The 18855-nt window shown below is 39.3% G+C and overlaps 1 protein-coding gene across 1 annotated transcript; it reads right to left on the reverse strand.

Annotated features, from left to right (window-relative positions):
• Positions 1–818: 818 nt before the first annotated feature.
• Positions 819–18610, reverse strand: Cse1 (chromosome segregation 1). Its single transcript, XM_073092184.1, has 19 exons — positions 18355–18610; positions 16949–17094; positions 16032–16224; positions 13936–14081; positions 12940–13140; positions 12318–12488; positions 11870–11999; positions 11193–11356; positions 10596–10785; positions 9666–9766; positions 8921–9104; positions 7947–8103; positions 7289–7380; positions 6552–6772; positions 5091–5188; positions 4569–4736; positions 3797–3959; positions 2954–3098; positions 819–2215 (listed from the first exon to the last, which is right to left on the reverse strand). The coding sequence occupies exons 1-19, from the start codon at positions 18437–18439 to the stop codon at positions 2061–2063; spliced, it is 2910 nt and encodes a 969-aa protein (XP_072948285.1). The 5' UTR covers positions 18440–18610; the 3' UTR covers positions 819–2060.
• Between the last annotated feature and the right edge of the window lie 245 nt (positions 18611–18855).

Below are 18855 nucleotides of genomic sequence, written 5' to 3' on the forward strand. Positions count from 1 at the left end.
GCGCGTAAAAATAATTGGTATGCCATCTTTGTGCATCCGCCATATTGGATTTAAAATGACGTCACTGAACTAACCATACATTGTCATCCAAACCTAACGTTTGCAATATTTCAATAAAATGAATTGGAATTATCTGGTTTAAATTTCAGTTTCAAGATTTGACCCGGAAAAGGAAATTTAAATAAAACTTGGTAAAAATAGGAAAAAGGCGTTTATTCTTTAATTACAAACATCACAAATTTCCAGAAGTGAACATAAATTAACAGAACTTTCGTATATGCGAGTATACATACAAACGAATATACATTGATAATTATAAGTACTACTAATTAGTATTAGTAATTTATTGAAAAGCTGACTTGAGTATATGATACTAGTTATTTCTGGTGTTAAAAATGTCCATAGACAACAAAGAATACTTACCATCAGGTGACATATCCTCATTATTATTAAAAAAAAACTAATTAGTTCCCTCAAATATCTCATTATTTCAATAATCCCACATCATACTTTATTACTTTTAACAATAAACATATCATACCGACATAATGATACTTCCAGACACTATTACAATAATCCTGGTATAAATACTTAACATCAAAACAAATTTTCACTGTGTACCTTTAGCGTTAGTTATTTACATAAAGTAAGTAGTAAAGATACATACATATTATGATCAAATATTAACATCCACTCCTACCTTTTATCGCCAAATTAACATACAATGTTACACAAACATACAACATTAAAAATTACCACAACACTAAATGAAAAGCGCTCAGCGCGATAACAAATTATTTTAAATCTTTTGAATTTTTGATTTCAAATGGGAGTGGTCTGTTACATTTCAGAATGAGAACATACTGAGTACACTATCATACACGTGTGTCATTCATTCTTAATCATCAGACATACAAACAAACACACAGGCAATAAATTATTTTTTCTCTGGCTAACTTTTTATTGCCGTCTTGCATTCTATTGCTTCACTCATGTATGCCCGTTATTATTTAACTAATATAAATTTTACTTATTAAAAATCGAAATTTGACAAGTTCTAGTACGAACTACGAATATTACTACTACTACGAACTAATGGTCGAAAGTAGATTTTTTGTAGACAAAACATTAGATAGATTGAATAATAATAACGGGAGCTACTCAATCTCCCATCCATGTACACATACACACACTTAATAATATATAACATGACTGATAAACTAGTAAATATAATGTATATTATTATAAAACATCTCCTTAAGGACACAATGGGATACATTTAAAATTGTTTAATTAACAAATATTAATATGAGGTGTGAGTTACATATTATTATGTTACATAATATACCTATTATAAAGCACAAGAAAATATATTCATTACACAATAATAATGTACAATAAATATCTATAAAGTTTACGGAGTTTGTTATTTAAAAATATCAATCAATCCATCATTTATATTTATGCGTATTATAAAACATATTTCTCATTCTATATGTTTGTGCATTTATAAGTTTATAGCCACTGGTTCAATCTTCCTTTTAGTACAGAAATTTGATATCTAAGTACACATTTTAGTAACATATTTTATTATATAATAATAATAGCAGCAGTGTCCTTTTACAATGAGTTAAACTTTACACTTTTCGGTTATTAACACAACAAAAGATTTCTCCTAGCATACAGTCGCTTGCTTTCGTTAAAGTTTCTCCAATCTTTCACCCACACACACAAACAATCTCCTAGCATCAATCTCCACACACTCTTGAATTTTCATCTTCAATATTAACAGCACTATTCAATCACTAAACACAGTCCCGCACAAACAATTTCACTTCATCGCTACACTGTTTTCACAATTACTCTCTGACCGAATCGAGAATACACAATCCTGGCACTATACACATAGGGATGATCTTCGACAAAATGGTATCTTCCACTGTTATCATAACATGTCCCTCGCTTCCCTACACTCCAACGTGTTTCCATCTTGGAAACTTTATCGTGTGGGTGTCTGTCGTGCAGTTGTCCTGCATCATGTGTGCTCGCAGCGACTGCCGTCAGCAGAGCTGCACGTTGTACGCGGCGAGGTAAGTCTGCAGCTGGCGCCGGTGCGGCTCCTCCATGGCCGCGATGCGAGTTTGCAGTATCCCTGGGTGCGCGCGAGACAGGTTGCCCAGGCTCTCCGCCAGGTAGCGCTTCGGGTCTTCTACGGCTGGGAATGCAATATAACTGATTAGGCCAAGCTTCCAGCCTTACAAAAATATATTTAAAAGTGAACAATGCGGATATAAGATAACTATTTATGCAAAGCATGCATGCAAAGGTTTGCAAAGCCTTAAAATAGATAAGAAACGGTTTTTAGGTAAACAAAGATGATGATCATGAGGAAATATATCACTTCAGTTCTTCAATGATTATTAATTTATTTTAGAAATAATTTGTACTTTACAACTTGAAGTATACTTTTAAATTTGTTCAAGTTAGTTCATTTATTTCCAAGATATAAGACAGTGATTGTCTAGTCTAGTGTTTTGAATTTGGTGTCACAAATTTGCACAGGTTTGGAATCCCAAACATTTATAATTTTCAATGTAAACACAAACACATTTATTGGAAATAATTTTAATTACAACAAATTATTACAAATCAATCAAAGGAATGGAAAGTGTAGTCTACCAATTCACACCGACATGAAATCCGTGCCCATCGCTAATAATCATTTAAGTGGTAACAATGATATTGTAATTGATGAATGCTTGTGAGATTCCTTAGATATTTTCGAGTTTTTGATTTTGTAATTAAAAAACTTTTACGAGCTGCACTGTCATCTTTATTGCGTTTTTTGACAAGACATAGACAATCGTTATTTTTTTAAATATTAAAATTGCTAAGGTGGTAATGACAATTACCATAGACAGATATCGATAATATATTTGTGCATGAAACTCACCAGCCAATGGGTCGGAGTTAGGTCCTTTGGCGCAGGTGAGTTGCGCGTACTGCGCCTGGTAGCCGGGTGTGTCGTCCACCTCTATAAAGTGGTCGTCCGGCATCGTAGTCTCGTCGGGCGGCAGCTCGAACAGCGATATTAATGCCTGGCGACATAAAGATCAAGGAGTTATTATGTGTGCTACTTACCCCCGTTAATAATTGAGGCTGTTAGAACCAGAGTAACCTAACTACAAAAAACAAGATTTACAATATGGAGATAAGTAAAAGTGTGCAACATTTTTAAATAACGAAAATACAGATAGGTAAAAAGTTACTAAAATGCAGTTAGGCCACTCTGGTTCTAGCAGCCTCAATTAACTTTTTCAATGTTTTGGTTACCACAAATCCACATTTGTCAATTTCTTTAACGGTGATAGGTTATACTCCCTTTGTGGTTCGACTTTGGCGGCACCACCGCCACACCTAATAACAGCAATCTTAACTGCAGCTGTGTTCTGGTTTGAAAAGTCTGGTAAGAGAGACATATTTTTTCGAGGCGTTCCAGCTTAACCCTCAGGGTTAGCGGCTCATCTGTGGTTGACCTCAGGTAGAAATTTAATATTATCTGGGGTTGATTACACGTGTCCACGAGCGGTAGTAGCCACTTACAATCAGATGAACTGCTTGGTAGTTGCTCTCACGCGCGGCACCGCACACGCTGTACCACACGCGCGCTATAGTTCACGCCAAACTGCCAGTCCGTTCTGAATTTGTTGCTCACAGGTGTAGTCACATAATTATCTATGGCGACGCGACTCATTACTATATTCAGAGCGGACTAGCAGATTGTCGCGGACTATACCTGCATGAGCCGCGGCCAGAGCGGCGCGAGCGGCTCGCGGCGGAAGTGCGCGCAGTCGCAGAGCAGCCGCACGCAGCCGAGCGCCGCCGCCTTGCGCTCGAGCGCGCCGGACACGCGCTGCAGCTCCGGCACCAGCACGCGCTCCACGTACATCGCGAACATGCTGACAAACACACGCGAATATTAGCGAACACCACCACCACCACCCGACCGAACTACTCGTCGAATTGGGACACACTGAAAATTAGTGGCCGTGGTTCGCTGCGGTGAGGCTGAGTGTGGACCCTTTTGTTAAATTTTACTGCAGCAATGTTCTTATTTTAAAGTTATGTTTACTATTATTTATGTCTCATAATGTTGTAGTATTTTTTACAAATAAATATTTCTTTGTTTCTTTCAAAGTGGACAACCCCATACGCGTGACGAACAACGTACGCATCGGTATAGAAATCACTGCGCGCACCATTAAGCACAGTAGAAGAATAAATGTAGACCCTGATAACCCCCAACCCCACTCCTCCCGCTCACCCACCAGCCGTATTAGGGTTTATGGCGCATTATATCAATATCATCGACTAATTTTCACCTCCTTAATGACTGCCCGGGCAGATATGTAGATAAATGCATCCGAGCTACCCCACACTACTCGCCCAAAGCTTCAAAGCGATAACATAAAAAGTCCCTTCAGTCGGTGACCTCTTTCTGTCGTATAAAATGAAAAAAAGAAAAACTTACTAAAATTGCATCAAAAACAATACATTTTAAAACTCACTTGGCTTGAACAGAATCGACAAGATCGATCAGATTGTCGGCGCCGAAGTGTGCCGCGTAGAACCCGAGGAACGCGATGAGACCCTTGATGTACTTGGTGGTTTTTGATGAGGAAAGCCGTTGGAATAGCAGAGTTATTATCTGTTTGTTGTACGGTTGCATCACTGACCTGGGAAATATGGATAAAATAAGATTTGATAAAATAAAACTGAAAGGGTAAAAACTAAGTGAAATATAAAAAAGGTAATTACTAGCAATACAAGCACTATTACTTAGCCTATCTGTCTGTCACAGGACTTTTATGTCTTGACCAGAAATAGGAACACTACTAAAATTGGTGCTACATAACTCGTAATATTTTTTATTTCTTGTAAAGCTTTCTAAATTAGGGATTTGACGGATTCTAAAATTACAAAAAATCTTTCATTGTATCAGAGGGTTTACTCCCTAATTTTATTTTAAAATATCAGTTTAATGTGCTGTTACGATTTGAAGGTTGTGGTAAAGAAAATATGTTACTTACTCGCCAAACTTGAATAGCATCGTTTGGACGAGGTAAAAGCCTTCGTGGTCGTTTGTCTTCGACGCGATCAACTTCTGGAATACGCCCAGCATTGCGTTCTGAAACATTACAATATTACATAAGATACTAGCTGATACGAACTGACACGAATATGAGTATAAAAGCATCGGGTTTATTCGGTACTTGCCATGGAAATTGAAATTGGAATCGTCATGGAAATTGGTCTCTTCACATGGGATATCAGTTTTAACGCGATTCAATCGATTTGTTGTCTATATTTTTGAGCGGTGTTCACATATTAGACAAGATATTTGGCCAATATTTGTTCATACCTGTCGTTCTACGTACGTCGGTTCTTTAGCAAGAATCAATGGGTTTACACATTTGTCACTGTTCGGCAAGACATCCAGCAAATGTTTGTGCGTTGTGGTTGTCCTCCATACCCCATGTGCCGTATGCACATACTGATTGTAATATATATATGTATATTGTCTTCTCAGTAGAGGTCGCGTTCCGATCCGGTAGTAGTTTAAGAAAATATTGTAACTGACAATTTGTAAGTGCCGCCGTTGGCCTATACAAAATAAACATATTTCATTTCATTTCATTTCAATACTGTACCTTAACGAATAAAGTTAGTCGTTCACTCGCACTGCTGCGAACTGTTCGTATCATTTACATTCTTCCCAAACATATATCTTGGCGCACCTAAACACACGCACCACGCGCGCCATACCCCACGTTGGCAGGCGGGCACACTCGTCACCGGCACTCACCAGCTTGCCCGCGTCGAGCACGAGGTCCGCGCGCACGGCGACGAGCGCGCAGAGCAGGCGCACGAGCGGGCGCACGTTGGCGGCGCGCTCCCACAGCGGCGGCGCGAGCAGGCGGGCACACCGGCACCGGCACTCACCAGCTTGCCCGCGTCGAGCACGAGGTCCGCGCGCACGGCGACGAGCGCGCAGAGCAGGCGCACGAGCGGGCGCACGTTGGCGGCGCGCTCCCACAGCGGCGGCGCGAGCAGGCGGGCACACCGGCACCGGCACTCACCAGCTTGCCCGCGTCGAGCACGAGGTCCGCGCGCACGGCGACGAGCGCGCAGAGCAGGCGCACGAGCGGGCGCACGTTGGCGGCGCGCTCCCACAGCGGCGGCGCGAGCAGGCGGGCACACCGGCACCGGCACTCACCAGCTTGCCCGCGTCGAGCACGAGGTCCGCGCGCACGGCGACGAGCGCGCAGAGCAGGCGCACGAGCGGGCGCACGTTGGCGGCGCGCTCCCACAGCGGCGGCGCGAGCAGGCGGGCACACCGGCACCGGCACTCACCAGCTTGCCCGCGTCGAGCACGAGGTCCGCGCGCACGGCGACGAGCGCGCAGAGCAGGCGCACGAGCGGGCGCACGTTGGCGGCGCGCTCCCACAGCGGCGGCGCGAGCAGGCGGGCACACCGGCACCGGCACTCACCAGCTTGCCCGCGTCGAGCACGAGGTCCGCGCGCACGGCGACGAGCGCGCAGAGCAGGCGCACGAGCGGGCGCACGTTGGCGGCGCGCTCCCACAGCGGCGGCGCGAGCAGGCACGGCAGCAGCGCGCCGTACGCGCCGCCCGCCGCGCCGCGCGCCTCGCCCGCCGCGCCGCGCAGCTCCAGCAGCAGAGATAGCATTTGGAACACGTACGGCATGAACTCTGCGGGCAGGACGATCACGTTCAAGCGGGTACAAGAGCACGGATCGCAAGGGGGGAGAGAGCACAGAAAACAATCGAAAAATCCATCAATCAATCAACAAGTCAATCAACTATTGAAGCAATCTACGAACCAATCAATAATTAAATTAATTAAGCAATAAACAAGCGAGCCAATCAATAAATCAGTTTTATCAATCAACAATTTATAGCTATCAACCCGTACATCAATCAATAAACCAACCAACCAGTGAGTTAATCCAACAACTAATTCATTTTTTTTCAAACTATCGATCCATCAATCATTCACCAAGTCAAACAACCAGTGCAACAATCTACCAACCAATCAATAATTAAATAAATTGCTCAATCAATCAATAAGCCGAACAATCAGCGAATCAATCTACCAAGCAATCATTAAATCAATCATTATTTTTGGTTTTAATAATATGAACATAATTTAATAAATAATAAGTCAGTGAAACTAACAAAATAGAATAAAATAAATATGTAACATACCCTGTATGTCATTTTGCAGAATTTCTTGGAATATCGGAAACAACGCGTCTTCAAACGCCGATATAGCATTAGGATTTGCTTTCGATACCAACCTGCAAATAAAAATTAATTAATTCAACATTCAACAACCCATGTCACTATCACAATCAACGGTCCATCAAAGGAACATTATGTGATTCCACTCCGGCGACACCACCGCCACACCTATTTCTGCATAATATCAGCAATGTAAACGCTGCTGTTTACATTGCTGTTATTATGCAGAAATAGTTGCTGATTTGAAGGGTGCAGTAAGGGAGAGATACTTTTCGAGGCATTCCAGCTTACTCCTCAGGGATAGCGCATCTAGGGCAGGCTTCAGGCAGGAATAGTATTTTATCTAGGGTTGATTAGAGATCCATGGGCGTTAGTGGCCGCTTACTATAAGGTGGACTGCATATCATCTGCTACGAGAATATAATAGTTACTAAGCAGAAATACGTATGACGGCGGTGCTACTGGAGTCTAACAGACCGTTCTAACACTTTCAAATTACGACAACCCTCCATTTACTACTTAGTTAACCGCTTCAAAGATCTTTGGCTTTAATGTAACTTTAATGGCTTTTATCTTTTTTTTAATTTTATTTTTATAATTAGGTAAGTTAAAAAATACTCACGAAATAGCCAACGAGAGAGTCTCAAACAGGTAGTGGTTGAAGTGTGGTTTCGATGGGTTCTTCGAGACCGCCGCTAGCAGGTTGGCCAGCTTGGGCAGCGCCTCACCCAGGTAGGGTAGCGACGCTTCGCGCAAGCAGGATATAGTGCGGAGTATCGCTGTAATGATATTGTGAGATTAGTTGGGTATTGTAGGTGTAGACTAGTAATTATTATTATTAATCTAACTAGTGATTATTATTATTAATCCACTTAATGCCAGTCGGTTATTATAAATTAATAAGTAACTAATTATAATTTATAAGAATTTTGTTGTACTTTGCAAACCTTGTAAAGGTAGAACACACTGGACTATAGTATGTACATAATATCTGTGTAATAACTGTGTTCTAGCAAATAATGAATTTGAATTTAATTGTACAAATCCCTGGCAATATCTGTTGTCTATGATTTTAGACGAATATTATCGCGGAATTCAGACATATTATATGCAACGAGTATTCACGACACGCAATAATTTATAACACGACTCGGGGCGTGACAACTCCTGCACGACCATAAATAATTCTATGTATAGTCCGCGCCAAACTGCTACTACGCTCTGAAGTTGTTGCGAGCAGGTGTAGTCATACAATTTGCTATGGCGACGCGATTCATTTCTATATTCAGAGCGGACTAGCAGTTTTACGCGGACTATACCATCATTTAAAATGGAATAATATCTACTTTTTAAAAGAAAACAAACACCCAGACCCAGAACCGATATCCAAATTCACATAAATGTCTAACCGGGGATCGAATCCGGAACCCTTTAGCGTGTCGGATCGATAGTCGCCATATCTCCGCTTCGCTCCGCGGATGGACTGCTGAAAGTCGTATTTGAATTTGAGTCGTACGTTTTACGGCTGCGCAATGCCGGTCGTTTGCTGTGACTGAATTACAATTTGGGTCGTAGTTCCTAATTTCCAATACCCACCCTTCATGACATACTCGTTGTGGTCGTGCGGGTCGTGAGGCGCGAGCGCGGCGAGCAGCGCGGCGAGCAGCTCGCCGGCGCGCGGCTCCACGTCCACACGTCGCAGCATCCCGCCCGCGATCAGCTTCTCCACAGCGCACGCGCCGTATGTGCACACCACGCCGCGACCCGTAATGTGCTTTATCTGTGTGGGATTATATCATGATGTTGAGAGTGCTTTATGAAAACGACTTATTATAGTCCGTTTATTGGCTAATATATCAAATTGCCGAAATATGCATGCAAATATGCAAAAAATAGCAATAAAAAAAGGCAAAAAAGTTGACTATTCTATTAATTTGAAAATACAATAGAAGTAAGCTATAGTCACCATATTATACTATTTAAAGAAGCGGATTTACTGCATAGAAAATTGATTTTTTATTTATTAACAGATGCATGATTTATCCTATATTTTTTACAACTTTCTGATGCATCTCAATGCATGTATTTGATAACAATGAAAGAAATCTCATCTGCAAGTGACCTCAGGAACTTCCAATCCTATTTGAGGAAAATCTCAGTTGGTCCATATATAACAGCTGCCATATGAAATTGCAATGAAATATATATGCCCAACAATGCGTTTATCGCCAATTTAAATACTAAATATAACATATTTTACTTATTCATCAGCAATAACTTGAATAAAAAAATATTTATTTACACCCATAAATATGATATAATAAAATTGGTGGCCACTCACCAACAACGGGAACGCGGTGACGATCAGCTCCTTGGGCAGCAGCGACCTGAACGTCATTATGTACTTGATGGCGTCCGCCTTCAGCACGGGCAGCTCGTTCACTGGGAAAATAGATGATGTTGTAGAAATTATGTGAATAATGACTGATGTCTCTTAGTAATAATCAATCTTAACCAATTTTTTGCCTCAAACAGTTCGACTTTGGAACATTTTCACGCTAATTGGCACAATCCCACTTTGGTAAATAAAGATTGGTTAAGATTGATCATGTATTACTAAAAGGCGTTAGCAGCATACCCATGGTTTTAGTTAAATAATCTTATTTCATTAATTACTTACGATTCAATAAGTAGAGTAGTAGTCAGGCAGTAGTGTTCTCAAGTAGAGAACATTTAATTTTACTTTACTTTCATTTTTAAGAGGCAAGACGTAGATTATGCTCGAGCCAACATACTTTTCTACTGTTGTAAAGGTATTACGCAACAATCAACAAAAATTTGGCCTCCATGTTGAAACATAAAGCCCGCCAAATAGACCTTTTACCGCGGCTGATGCGCGGGAGCAGATCATATCCGCTTCCATTTTCAAACTAATAGAACATAATATAAAGCCGACCATTCATGGACCAGTTCGACGTAATGTACGCGATAGTGCACCATGTTTTGTTCCATTTTCAAATTATAGAAGGGAACTAAATAAAGCCGACCATACACGGACCAGTCACCGCAACACACCCGGAGGAGTATCAAATCCCTTTCCATTTTCAAATTATTGTAGGAACTAAATAAAGCCGGCCATTCACGGAGTAATCAGCTTAATACAATAAAGCCAGCCATTCACGAATTAGTCAACTTATCGTATAGCCGACGGTCATATTCCGTTCGATTTTCAAATAATAGAAGACAACACAAAATAAAGCCGGCCACTCACTGTCCGCGCGCTGCAGCTCGGGCAGCGCGTGCGCGGCGGCGAACTGCGCGATGTCGAGCAGCGGCGCGGCGCGCGTGACGCCCGCCGCCTGCGTGCCGCCGCGCGCCGCCAGCGACGTCGCCAGGTACATCGCGGTGTCCTTGCCCCGCCACGCGGCGGCGCCGTGCTCAGAGTACTTTGTCAGCATCAACTATTGAGAATAAAAATAACATTAATTGCAGAAAAAATAGGTAAACCCTTTGAGAGGAAGCAGTAAGTAACTTTGAGTAAACAGTGATATCCTAATATCAAAGTAGTTGAAACTCGTCTTCTCGATCAAGGAGTCCGAGATTTGAATCCCAGGCATACATCCCCGATTTTTCAAAGCTATATGCGTATTAGAAAATAATTAACACTTTCTTTAAGGGCGAAGGAGGAAACCGACTTACCTGAAATATCTTTAAAAAAGTTTTAAAAAATATGTCCAGTCTACCAATATACACTAGGGCAACACGATGGACGATGGACTATGGACTAATTCTTCTCTGTCCGCCCGCACCAGGTCGCAGGCGGCCCGCCGCCGCGTGTCCACGTCCGAGCTCTCTCTGCATCACCCACCTGTATGTACTGCCCGAAGCTGGCCATAATCTTGTCCTCGTAGGCCACGGCGAGCGCCCGCACCAGGTCGCAAGCAGCCCGCCGCCGTGTGTCCACGTCCGAGCCTTCGATGTCCCGTCGCACATACTCCTCAGGGTTGTCAGAGAACAGCTCAGCATCTGACTCTGGAATAGAGAGTAGTGGTGCTACAAAATTTCCGAACTAACAGTGCTATAAAATGGAAAAAGAGCTACAAATCAATCTAATTAAAAGTGTAACAAAAATGATAACGTGTTACAAAACGTCGCAATTAAAAGTAATGATAAAATTGTGCAAAAATCACTTTGCTATTACAATATAACCTCTATGATCATTTCATCTACCGAGTTCTTCGTGTTATTTATAATATAGGAATAGCAGACGAGAAAGCAGTCCACTTGATGGTAGGTGGCGTCTACTGCCTGATGATGCCTATATCTCAACCCCAGATAAAGTTACATTTTCACCTGAGATTGGTCTAAGATCTTTTTCCACTCCTGAGGACTGAGCTGAAACTTCTCAGAAAAGTATTTCTCCCTTACAGCTCTTCAAACCAAAGTACAATAGCATTACACGTTTGTTATAAGACAGAAATAGTTGGCGGAATCACAAAGGTTTTTATCACATTCTAAAAGATCACTTTCAACTGACCAACTAACCTCTAAACTCCAGATTCGGTATGACGACCTTCTCACAGATGCTGCTGAGGGTCGAAGGGTCTTCAAAGTAACTCTTGTACGTGTTCTTCTCTGCTACCTTCGCGAGGAACGTTAAGGCGTTCGATACCAACTGAAAACAAAACAGACGAAAGTTCAAACACAAATCCCTTAAAAAAAATTAAGCTTCTGTATGTTGCTAAACTAATAACATAGATTGACTAAAATTTTTTTCCTGAAGTTCCTACAGGAATAGGAAAAGAATATTTATTTTCCTGCACATTCAGTAATTTATGTTACTCAGACTATTTTCTGAGGTTAAAAAATAAGTTTGAGTCTGAGTCTGAGTTTGGCTTGTTATAAAGTAAAATCGTCGTCGTCATATGTCTCCTCCTCATACTTCAGAGCATACAGTGTGACAGTTGCACGAGGTTCTCAAAGTGTGACATACCGCGTCGTATTTGGGTTGAGCGCCGGTAGACAGCAGCACGTTCCACACGGCGGTCACGAACGCCGGCCCGTACGGCTTGAACTCCTCCTCGTACTTCAGAGCATACAGCGATGCACACTCGCAGACCTCCGTGCGCAGCTGTTCCATCACTTCGGGTCTGTCGTCATCGTCCTGAAAGTAGGAAGTGTTGTGAGGCAGTGGTTCCCAAACTTTTTTGTCTATAACATTTTTAAACAATTTTGGGTATGATTTTCATCAATCTTGTAGTCAAATGATTTACATGAACTATCTATAATTGCACAAACTTACGCATAGTGATGGGACGTGACCCTGGATATGCATTAGCGGCATAGTGCATTTTTATAAGTGTAAGATTTTAGATAAACGAAAGCGATCATTTTATGTCATACTTTCCTGAACAAGGTATATACTATTGTGCCTTTTGAAAATAAGTCACACTCACACATATACAATGGAAGAGAGCAGAACCTAAATCCCATTATGAATTCAAGACATTGACTCTTCATTGAGACAAATCATAGTTCATTTACACGCCAATGCCATTACAACTGTCTGACTGATGACAATTTATCAGTTAAACTACAAGCTTGAAGTTACTCACATTAGACTCCAAGCACGGAACCTTTGCTTGCAACAGGTTAAGAAGGTTCGGCATCCATATGTTCATGTTGTCTTCGAAGAACTCCGGCAAGTCCTGATAGTTCAGGGAGTAGAACACCTTACAGATGAGCACCAGGGAGCCGTAGATCACTCTCAGCGCTTGTTGGTTGTCCGCGTGTTTTGTTGTTAGGTCCAAAGTCGCCTGTAACACATGATAAATAAAAATCCTAAATTTTGTATATTTTAACGGACCTAAATGAGCTTTGTTTGAATTAAATGTATTTACTATTTCTATAATGTATAGACTTTTTGTGGAAAAAATTAGCAGCAACCCATTACTGTCCCACTGCTGGGCACGGGTCTCCTCTCACAATGAGAAGGATTAGGCCATAGTCCACCGCGCTGGCCAAGTGCGTATTGGTAGACTTCACATACTTTTGAGATTTTTTTATACGTCTCTCAGGTATGCAAGGTTCCTCACTATGTTTTCCTTCACTGTTTAGCAAGTGATAATTAATATCTAACAGCCACATAACTTTGAAAAATCAGAGGTGCATGCCTGGTATTTGTACCTCGGACCCCTCGATCGAGAGGCCGAGTTTGTTAACCACTAGACTATCACTGCCTATATTTCCCTTTTGTGGAATAAAGCATAATATAAAGTCTGTGAGATCTACTTCAAATACAACTCATTATGTAAATATGTACTAGGTTAGGAGTGTTAGGACATAGAACGACGTTTTGCTATTGACTAATTTGTTATACATCATATATTGTAGAACTACATGTTATATAATTTGTAATTTCATTCCATTACCAAACCTTCAAGAAATTTCTCTTTCCGTCTTTTAAAATCATAAAACATTGGGATTAAGCAGAAATAGGTGTTCTACCATTTTGGTCATCTTATTTCAATCATCACTGTTTATTTTTATAAATGGTATAATATTAAAGTTACATAACTGTTTAGAAAATATGAAAATGCATAATACATTACCACAAACAGATCGGTGAGAGGTTTAGCAAAGTTCTCCAACACATGCTTGATCTCCTCCCACAGTTTCTGGGATTTAAACTCATATCTGTACCGCTTGAAGAGGGAGTGAGCGGTGCGCAACACGCCGTTGATCACGTGGAAGTCACCTGGACAACAACAACAATTATGTTAGACAACAATAAATATGTTAGAAACAATAGACAGCAACAACTGTCACATTAGACCACAACAACCGTTATGTTGGACAACAACAGTTACGTTAGACAAAAACAACACTGTCCCTCAGACAGTGTTAGACTTGCCATATAAATGTTGTAGGGTTTAAAGGCCGGGTGGGTCAGCGACACAATCTACACCTGGCTGACAACTTACATGTGCATACATATAAGTCATACAAACGTAGAGATCAATGAAAAATATATAGTTTATACTCCTTATTAGGAAAAAAATCTTTTGAAAATTTGCAAAAATACTATTATTGTTATATGCAAAGGAGATGTTTCATTTTCGGCCATCTCATGTACACTATATCTAAAAAACACGAATAATTTGTATAATTGAAGAAAAATACACATATATTTTGATAACCTAAAGTATTCCTGTTTAAAAATATTTAAAATAAGCATTCCTCATTGAAATATTAAATATGGCGGAATACTGTCAATGTCAAGTTTTCAAAACTGTCGATGTCGGTCAGGGAACCTATGTGTACCCCACACATAGGTTACTATACTCTTTGGATGTCGATAATTCTGTATTTCGCTGTTTTTGTCGTATAGTTATTGTTACCTCAGTACTTTACAACCTGGCTTTTGTTTTGGGTATCCCGTCATTATTTCTGAATTTAATTAATTATTTATAATAATTATAACAAAACCACCTTTTAAATAGTATCTGGTTTTATAGATGTAAGTGACATATCAAATTAAAAAAGAAGTTGTCAATTTGATATGTGTAAAAGTGGATATATACATATTATATAATAGTGGACTCCAATGTAAACGTTGAATAAATATGTACTGATGAGAAGATTCCATTTCAATCCTAAATATGTTTCTGCTCTGTGCTGCTTACGATTTTGGGCTGATTCTACCTTACTTGTTTACCTAGCTTATGGTTTATGGACTCTTGTGATTTTCATGCGATCGCTGTGGATTGTGTTGACAAGGATTCAATATCATCAGGTAAAATATACATCAGTTAGTTGTATTAATCGTGAAATAATCGTTAATAATTTTAAACTAGAGAAGCTAATCTTTTTACATTTCTCTTTTTTTAGATAATTACGTTAGCAAGACAAAGACATTCTTGCGATGACAAAATAATCAGTTATTATTGCAACTGCATCGCTGGGCAACGAACCGTACTCCTAGGTAGTTGTGCTCACATTATGTTTGAGCTGAGCTCGTTACAGGATATTACAGAACCTGCTACATGATTGGATGAAAATATTGATAAGGGAAGGTATTAAAAATGAATAAATAATGTATCTAAGTGAAGAATAAGTAAAATATTGTCAAATGTGTACTTAAAGTTGTTTTATTTACACACTTAAATGTTTTAACTAAAATAAATTGGTATAGAAGTATATATTTTGGTATGTTTGTTTTAAGTCAAGATTTATGTACGTAAATATAATTAATGTTTATCAAATATAGGCATTGTTTCTCAATACATACAATACAATATTTATATATCTACACCCATTCGCGTAAAAAATATATTAAAAAGTATATAATGTATATAGTAAGTTAAAATAGAATGACAGATGACATTATTACGGTAATCACTACCGCCATGATGTTTTTCCACTGTTGTGTTGCAAGTTTAAGTGTAAATCATTGTTTTTTAACAATTAAACGAACATGATTTGAAGAAAATGAACCCCTAGGAATTGTTCTTTGCAAGTTTTCTTAGTTTTTAGTATAGTGTACAAAAGGTGGCCGGGAGCCCATACATTTTGAAACATCTCCTTTCAGCTTAATTAGTGGACGTTAACTGGTTTAAGTAATAAAACCTAACATTACTAACAAAAAGACAACTAAAATAATAAAAGCCTGTAATAAGATTATGCAAATACTATATTTGACACAAACCTGTTCCAAATTTCTCCACCATCTCGGGGATGAGGCCAGGCCACTTCTCTGGGAAGTCTGACCTGCCGATGATGGACACGGCATCGCTGAACTGCCTTTGGATCGCCTCGGGAGACTTCAGCATTAAAGACACAATGAGGACTTTGATGGTCATCCTGTCATTGGCGTGGATCCTGTCGACACCGTCCTCCTCCTGTGAAAGTGAAATATACTCCATTATGGGTGCTATTGTAGGAAATGTCATAGAACCCTTAATTGATTCACTCCAATGGCACCACTGCTACACCTATTTGTACCTCATAAAAGTGTTAAAGGCAGCTATGTTCCGATTTGTAGGGTGTATAAAAGGGGAGGTATTTGAGGCAATCGAATTTAATACAAAACAGCAGAAATGCATTTGTGACTAATTGGAATCCTCATTGATGGTGTTCTAGATGTCAGTGGTTAACAGTAGTGACATTTATTACGACAGATTATTTAAAGTCAAACTATGATCTGTAAGTTCTCATTTCAGTAGATCCACATTAATTTGGCTCTTGTCTAGATTGGTGTCCTATGTAATAGGAAAAGCTTAACATTGAATTGAACAGTTACTTTGACCCAAAATTTTGGATATATAGGTTTTGTAACAGCATTTTATAAAGGTTGTATTACAAGGTACTCACTTTTAAAAAGTTCCCACCACAAGGGGTCAGTGGCAATGCTCAATAGTATGAGAAATTTCGAAACTACCTTACCAAACTATTCCCAGATTTCTATGAATTATAATTGAATAAAAATTAGCACGCCAAGAAGGTGCAATGAGAGAAGATTTGTAGCTTAAGACCTTTTGTTAACCTCACTCTATGCAAATAAAGAATTATGTATTATGGATCTAATGTACTGAGAAATAATTTCAAAGTGAATTTTCAACTCACCACAGCCCAATTCCTCTTGATATAGTTCTTGAATGCGACAGCCGCAGCGATTCTTATCGTCAGATCAGCTGCATCCTTATCTATGAGGTGGAGGAGCAGGATGGCATAGTTCTGATTTACTTCAATACCTTCTAGAAACTTCTCGGCTGAAAATTTTCAACATAGATAAGAATTGTAAATTATAAAAAAGGTATGTATGAAAGAAACATAAATTAGTAAAGATACTTAACTGCCTTGAAATTGAATGAAGCCACAAATGGCTTATTAGTAAGTTCTTTTTTTTAATTCTTGACAAATAAAAACATTTTTAGAGAAAATTGACGAATAAATAACTCATACTGCGTAATTTACATAATAAATAAATAATTATTTCCAATATTTTAGGGACATTTTAGCACGGAGATGTGGCAAATCTTTTTTACGCAACTATTTCAATTCTCACAACTTGGTACATTTTCTTGTTAGGAGTGAGTAATCTTTACTAATCTATGGAAAGAAAGTACAATTTTAGTATTGAATTGATATGTTGTTGGTGATGCTTTTATGTCCCACTGCTGGACATGAGTGTCTTTAAACAAGCAGTCTGTAGTCCACCATGATATTCCTAAGAAATTTTGCATGTGTGTTCATTGAATTATACACAACAAGTTATAGTTTTATATATAAAATTCTCGTGTCACAATGTTAGTTACCATACTCCTCCGAAATAGCTATACCAATTTTCATTTTATACGCATATTCAGTAGGTCTGAGAATCGGCTACTATCTATTTTTTATACCCTTAAGTGATAACATTTTTGTTAATTATATGGCAATACAACGTTTGCCGGGTTAACTAGTATTAAAATAAGAGAAAAGTAATTTACTAAGGGGCAAACAAGAAGTTATAAACTACCTTCGACTTTGGTTCTAACCACCGTAAAATGTCTTCTTGAAACACATTGTGTTCTTTAAAAACAGACTTGTGAATAACTTCGAGCGCGGTCGGGAGCCGGATGGGTGACCGCTTATGTACCTCAAACGCGAATACACGTTTCGAAGGGCATATTCAGCTGTCTTTCCCAGTCAATATCATTGGATAACCGTTAAACTTTGTCGGAACATAACGAGCGCTTTGAAACATCGTCATGAGTTGCCTATTAACCCACACTCTACTTATAGCACTCATACGCATTTTACCAGCGTGGTGTGACCTCCAGATTGTTCACCGTTGAAGAACCATGCTCAACAGTGGGATACAAAAAGATTGCAGACACATACAATCTGAATTTATAGGTTATGTTTGTTTTAAGTGTATAATTGATGCGAATATAGAAAAGAATACGACTTCACTAACAATCACCAAATCAATAATAAAATAATGCAATAGATTAATCACTGTATCAACATTTGTGAATATAACTTACCCGGTTTTCTGATATTCGGATCTGGATTCAAGGTTTGTTGTAAGTAACCGGCTAGAGTCGCCAAATTCTCGTCCGTAACGTCCATTTTCGTTTTATTCACTGATAGGAAATAATTTGGAAGGGAATACGGTGATAATTTATATATTTGCACAATGTTTTTCAACACACTGCACTTTACAAATATGTCGGCCTTTTCCGTTACTTAAATTGCAAATTCTGAATGAAATCAATGGAATCGCTAACTTCAAGATTTGACTTTGACAGTTTTTTTTTTTGTTTGTTTTTGCGATGGCTTCTCGGTCTTATGACCATTTTGCCAAGACTTTGACAGTTACTGAGGAATGTGGATAAGGACAGATTCACAAAATTTTTGAAGCACAGATATAAAAATGGGTTTAATACAAGAATTTTGCCAAGAATTATAAATTAAAAATATACTACATACATTTCTACATCATCTACATCATTTAGAGTGATACAAATAGTAATGAAAATATATCT

The sequence above is a fragment of the Epargyreus clarus genome, unplaced genomic scaffold (assembly GCF_041222505.1).
Source record: "Epargyreus clarus isolate Ecla_fem2 unplaced genomic scaffold, WU_Ecla_fem_2.2 ptg000035l, whole genome shotgun sequence".
In the NCBI taxonomy this organism is placed as follows: Eukaryota; Metazoa; Arthropoda; class Insecta; order Lepidoptera; family Hesperiidae; genus Epargyreus; species Epargyreus clarus.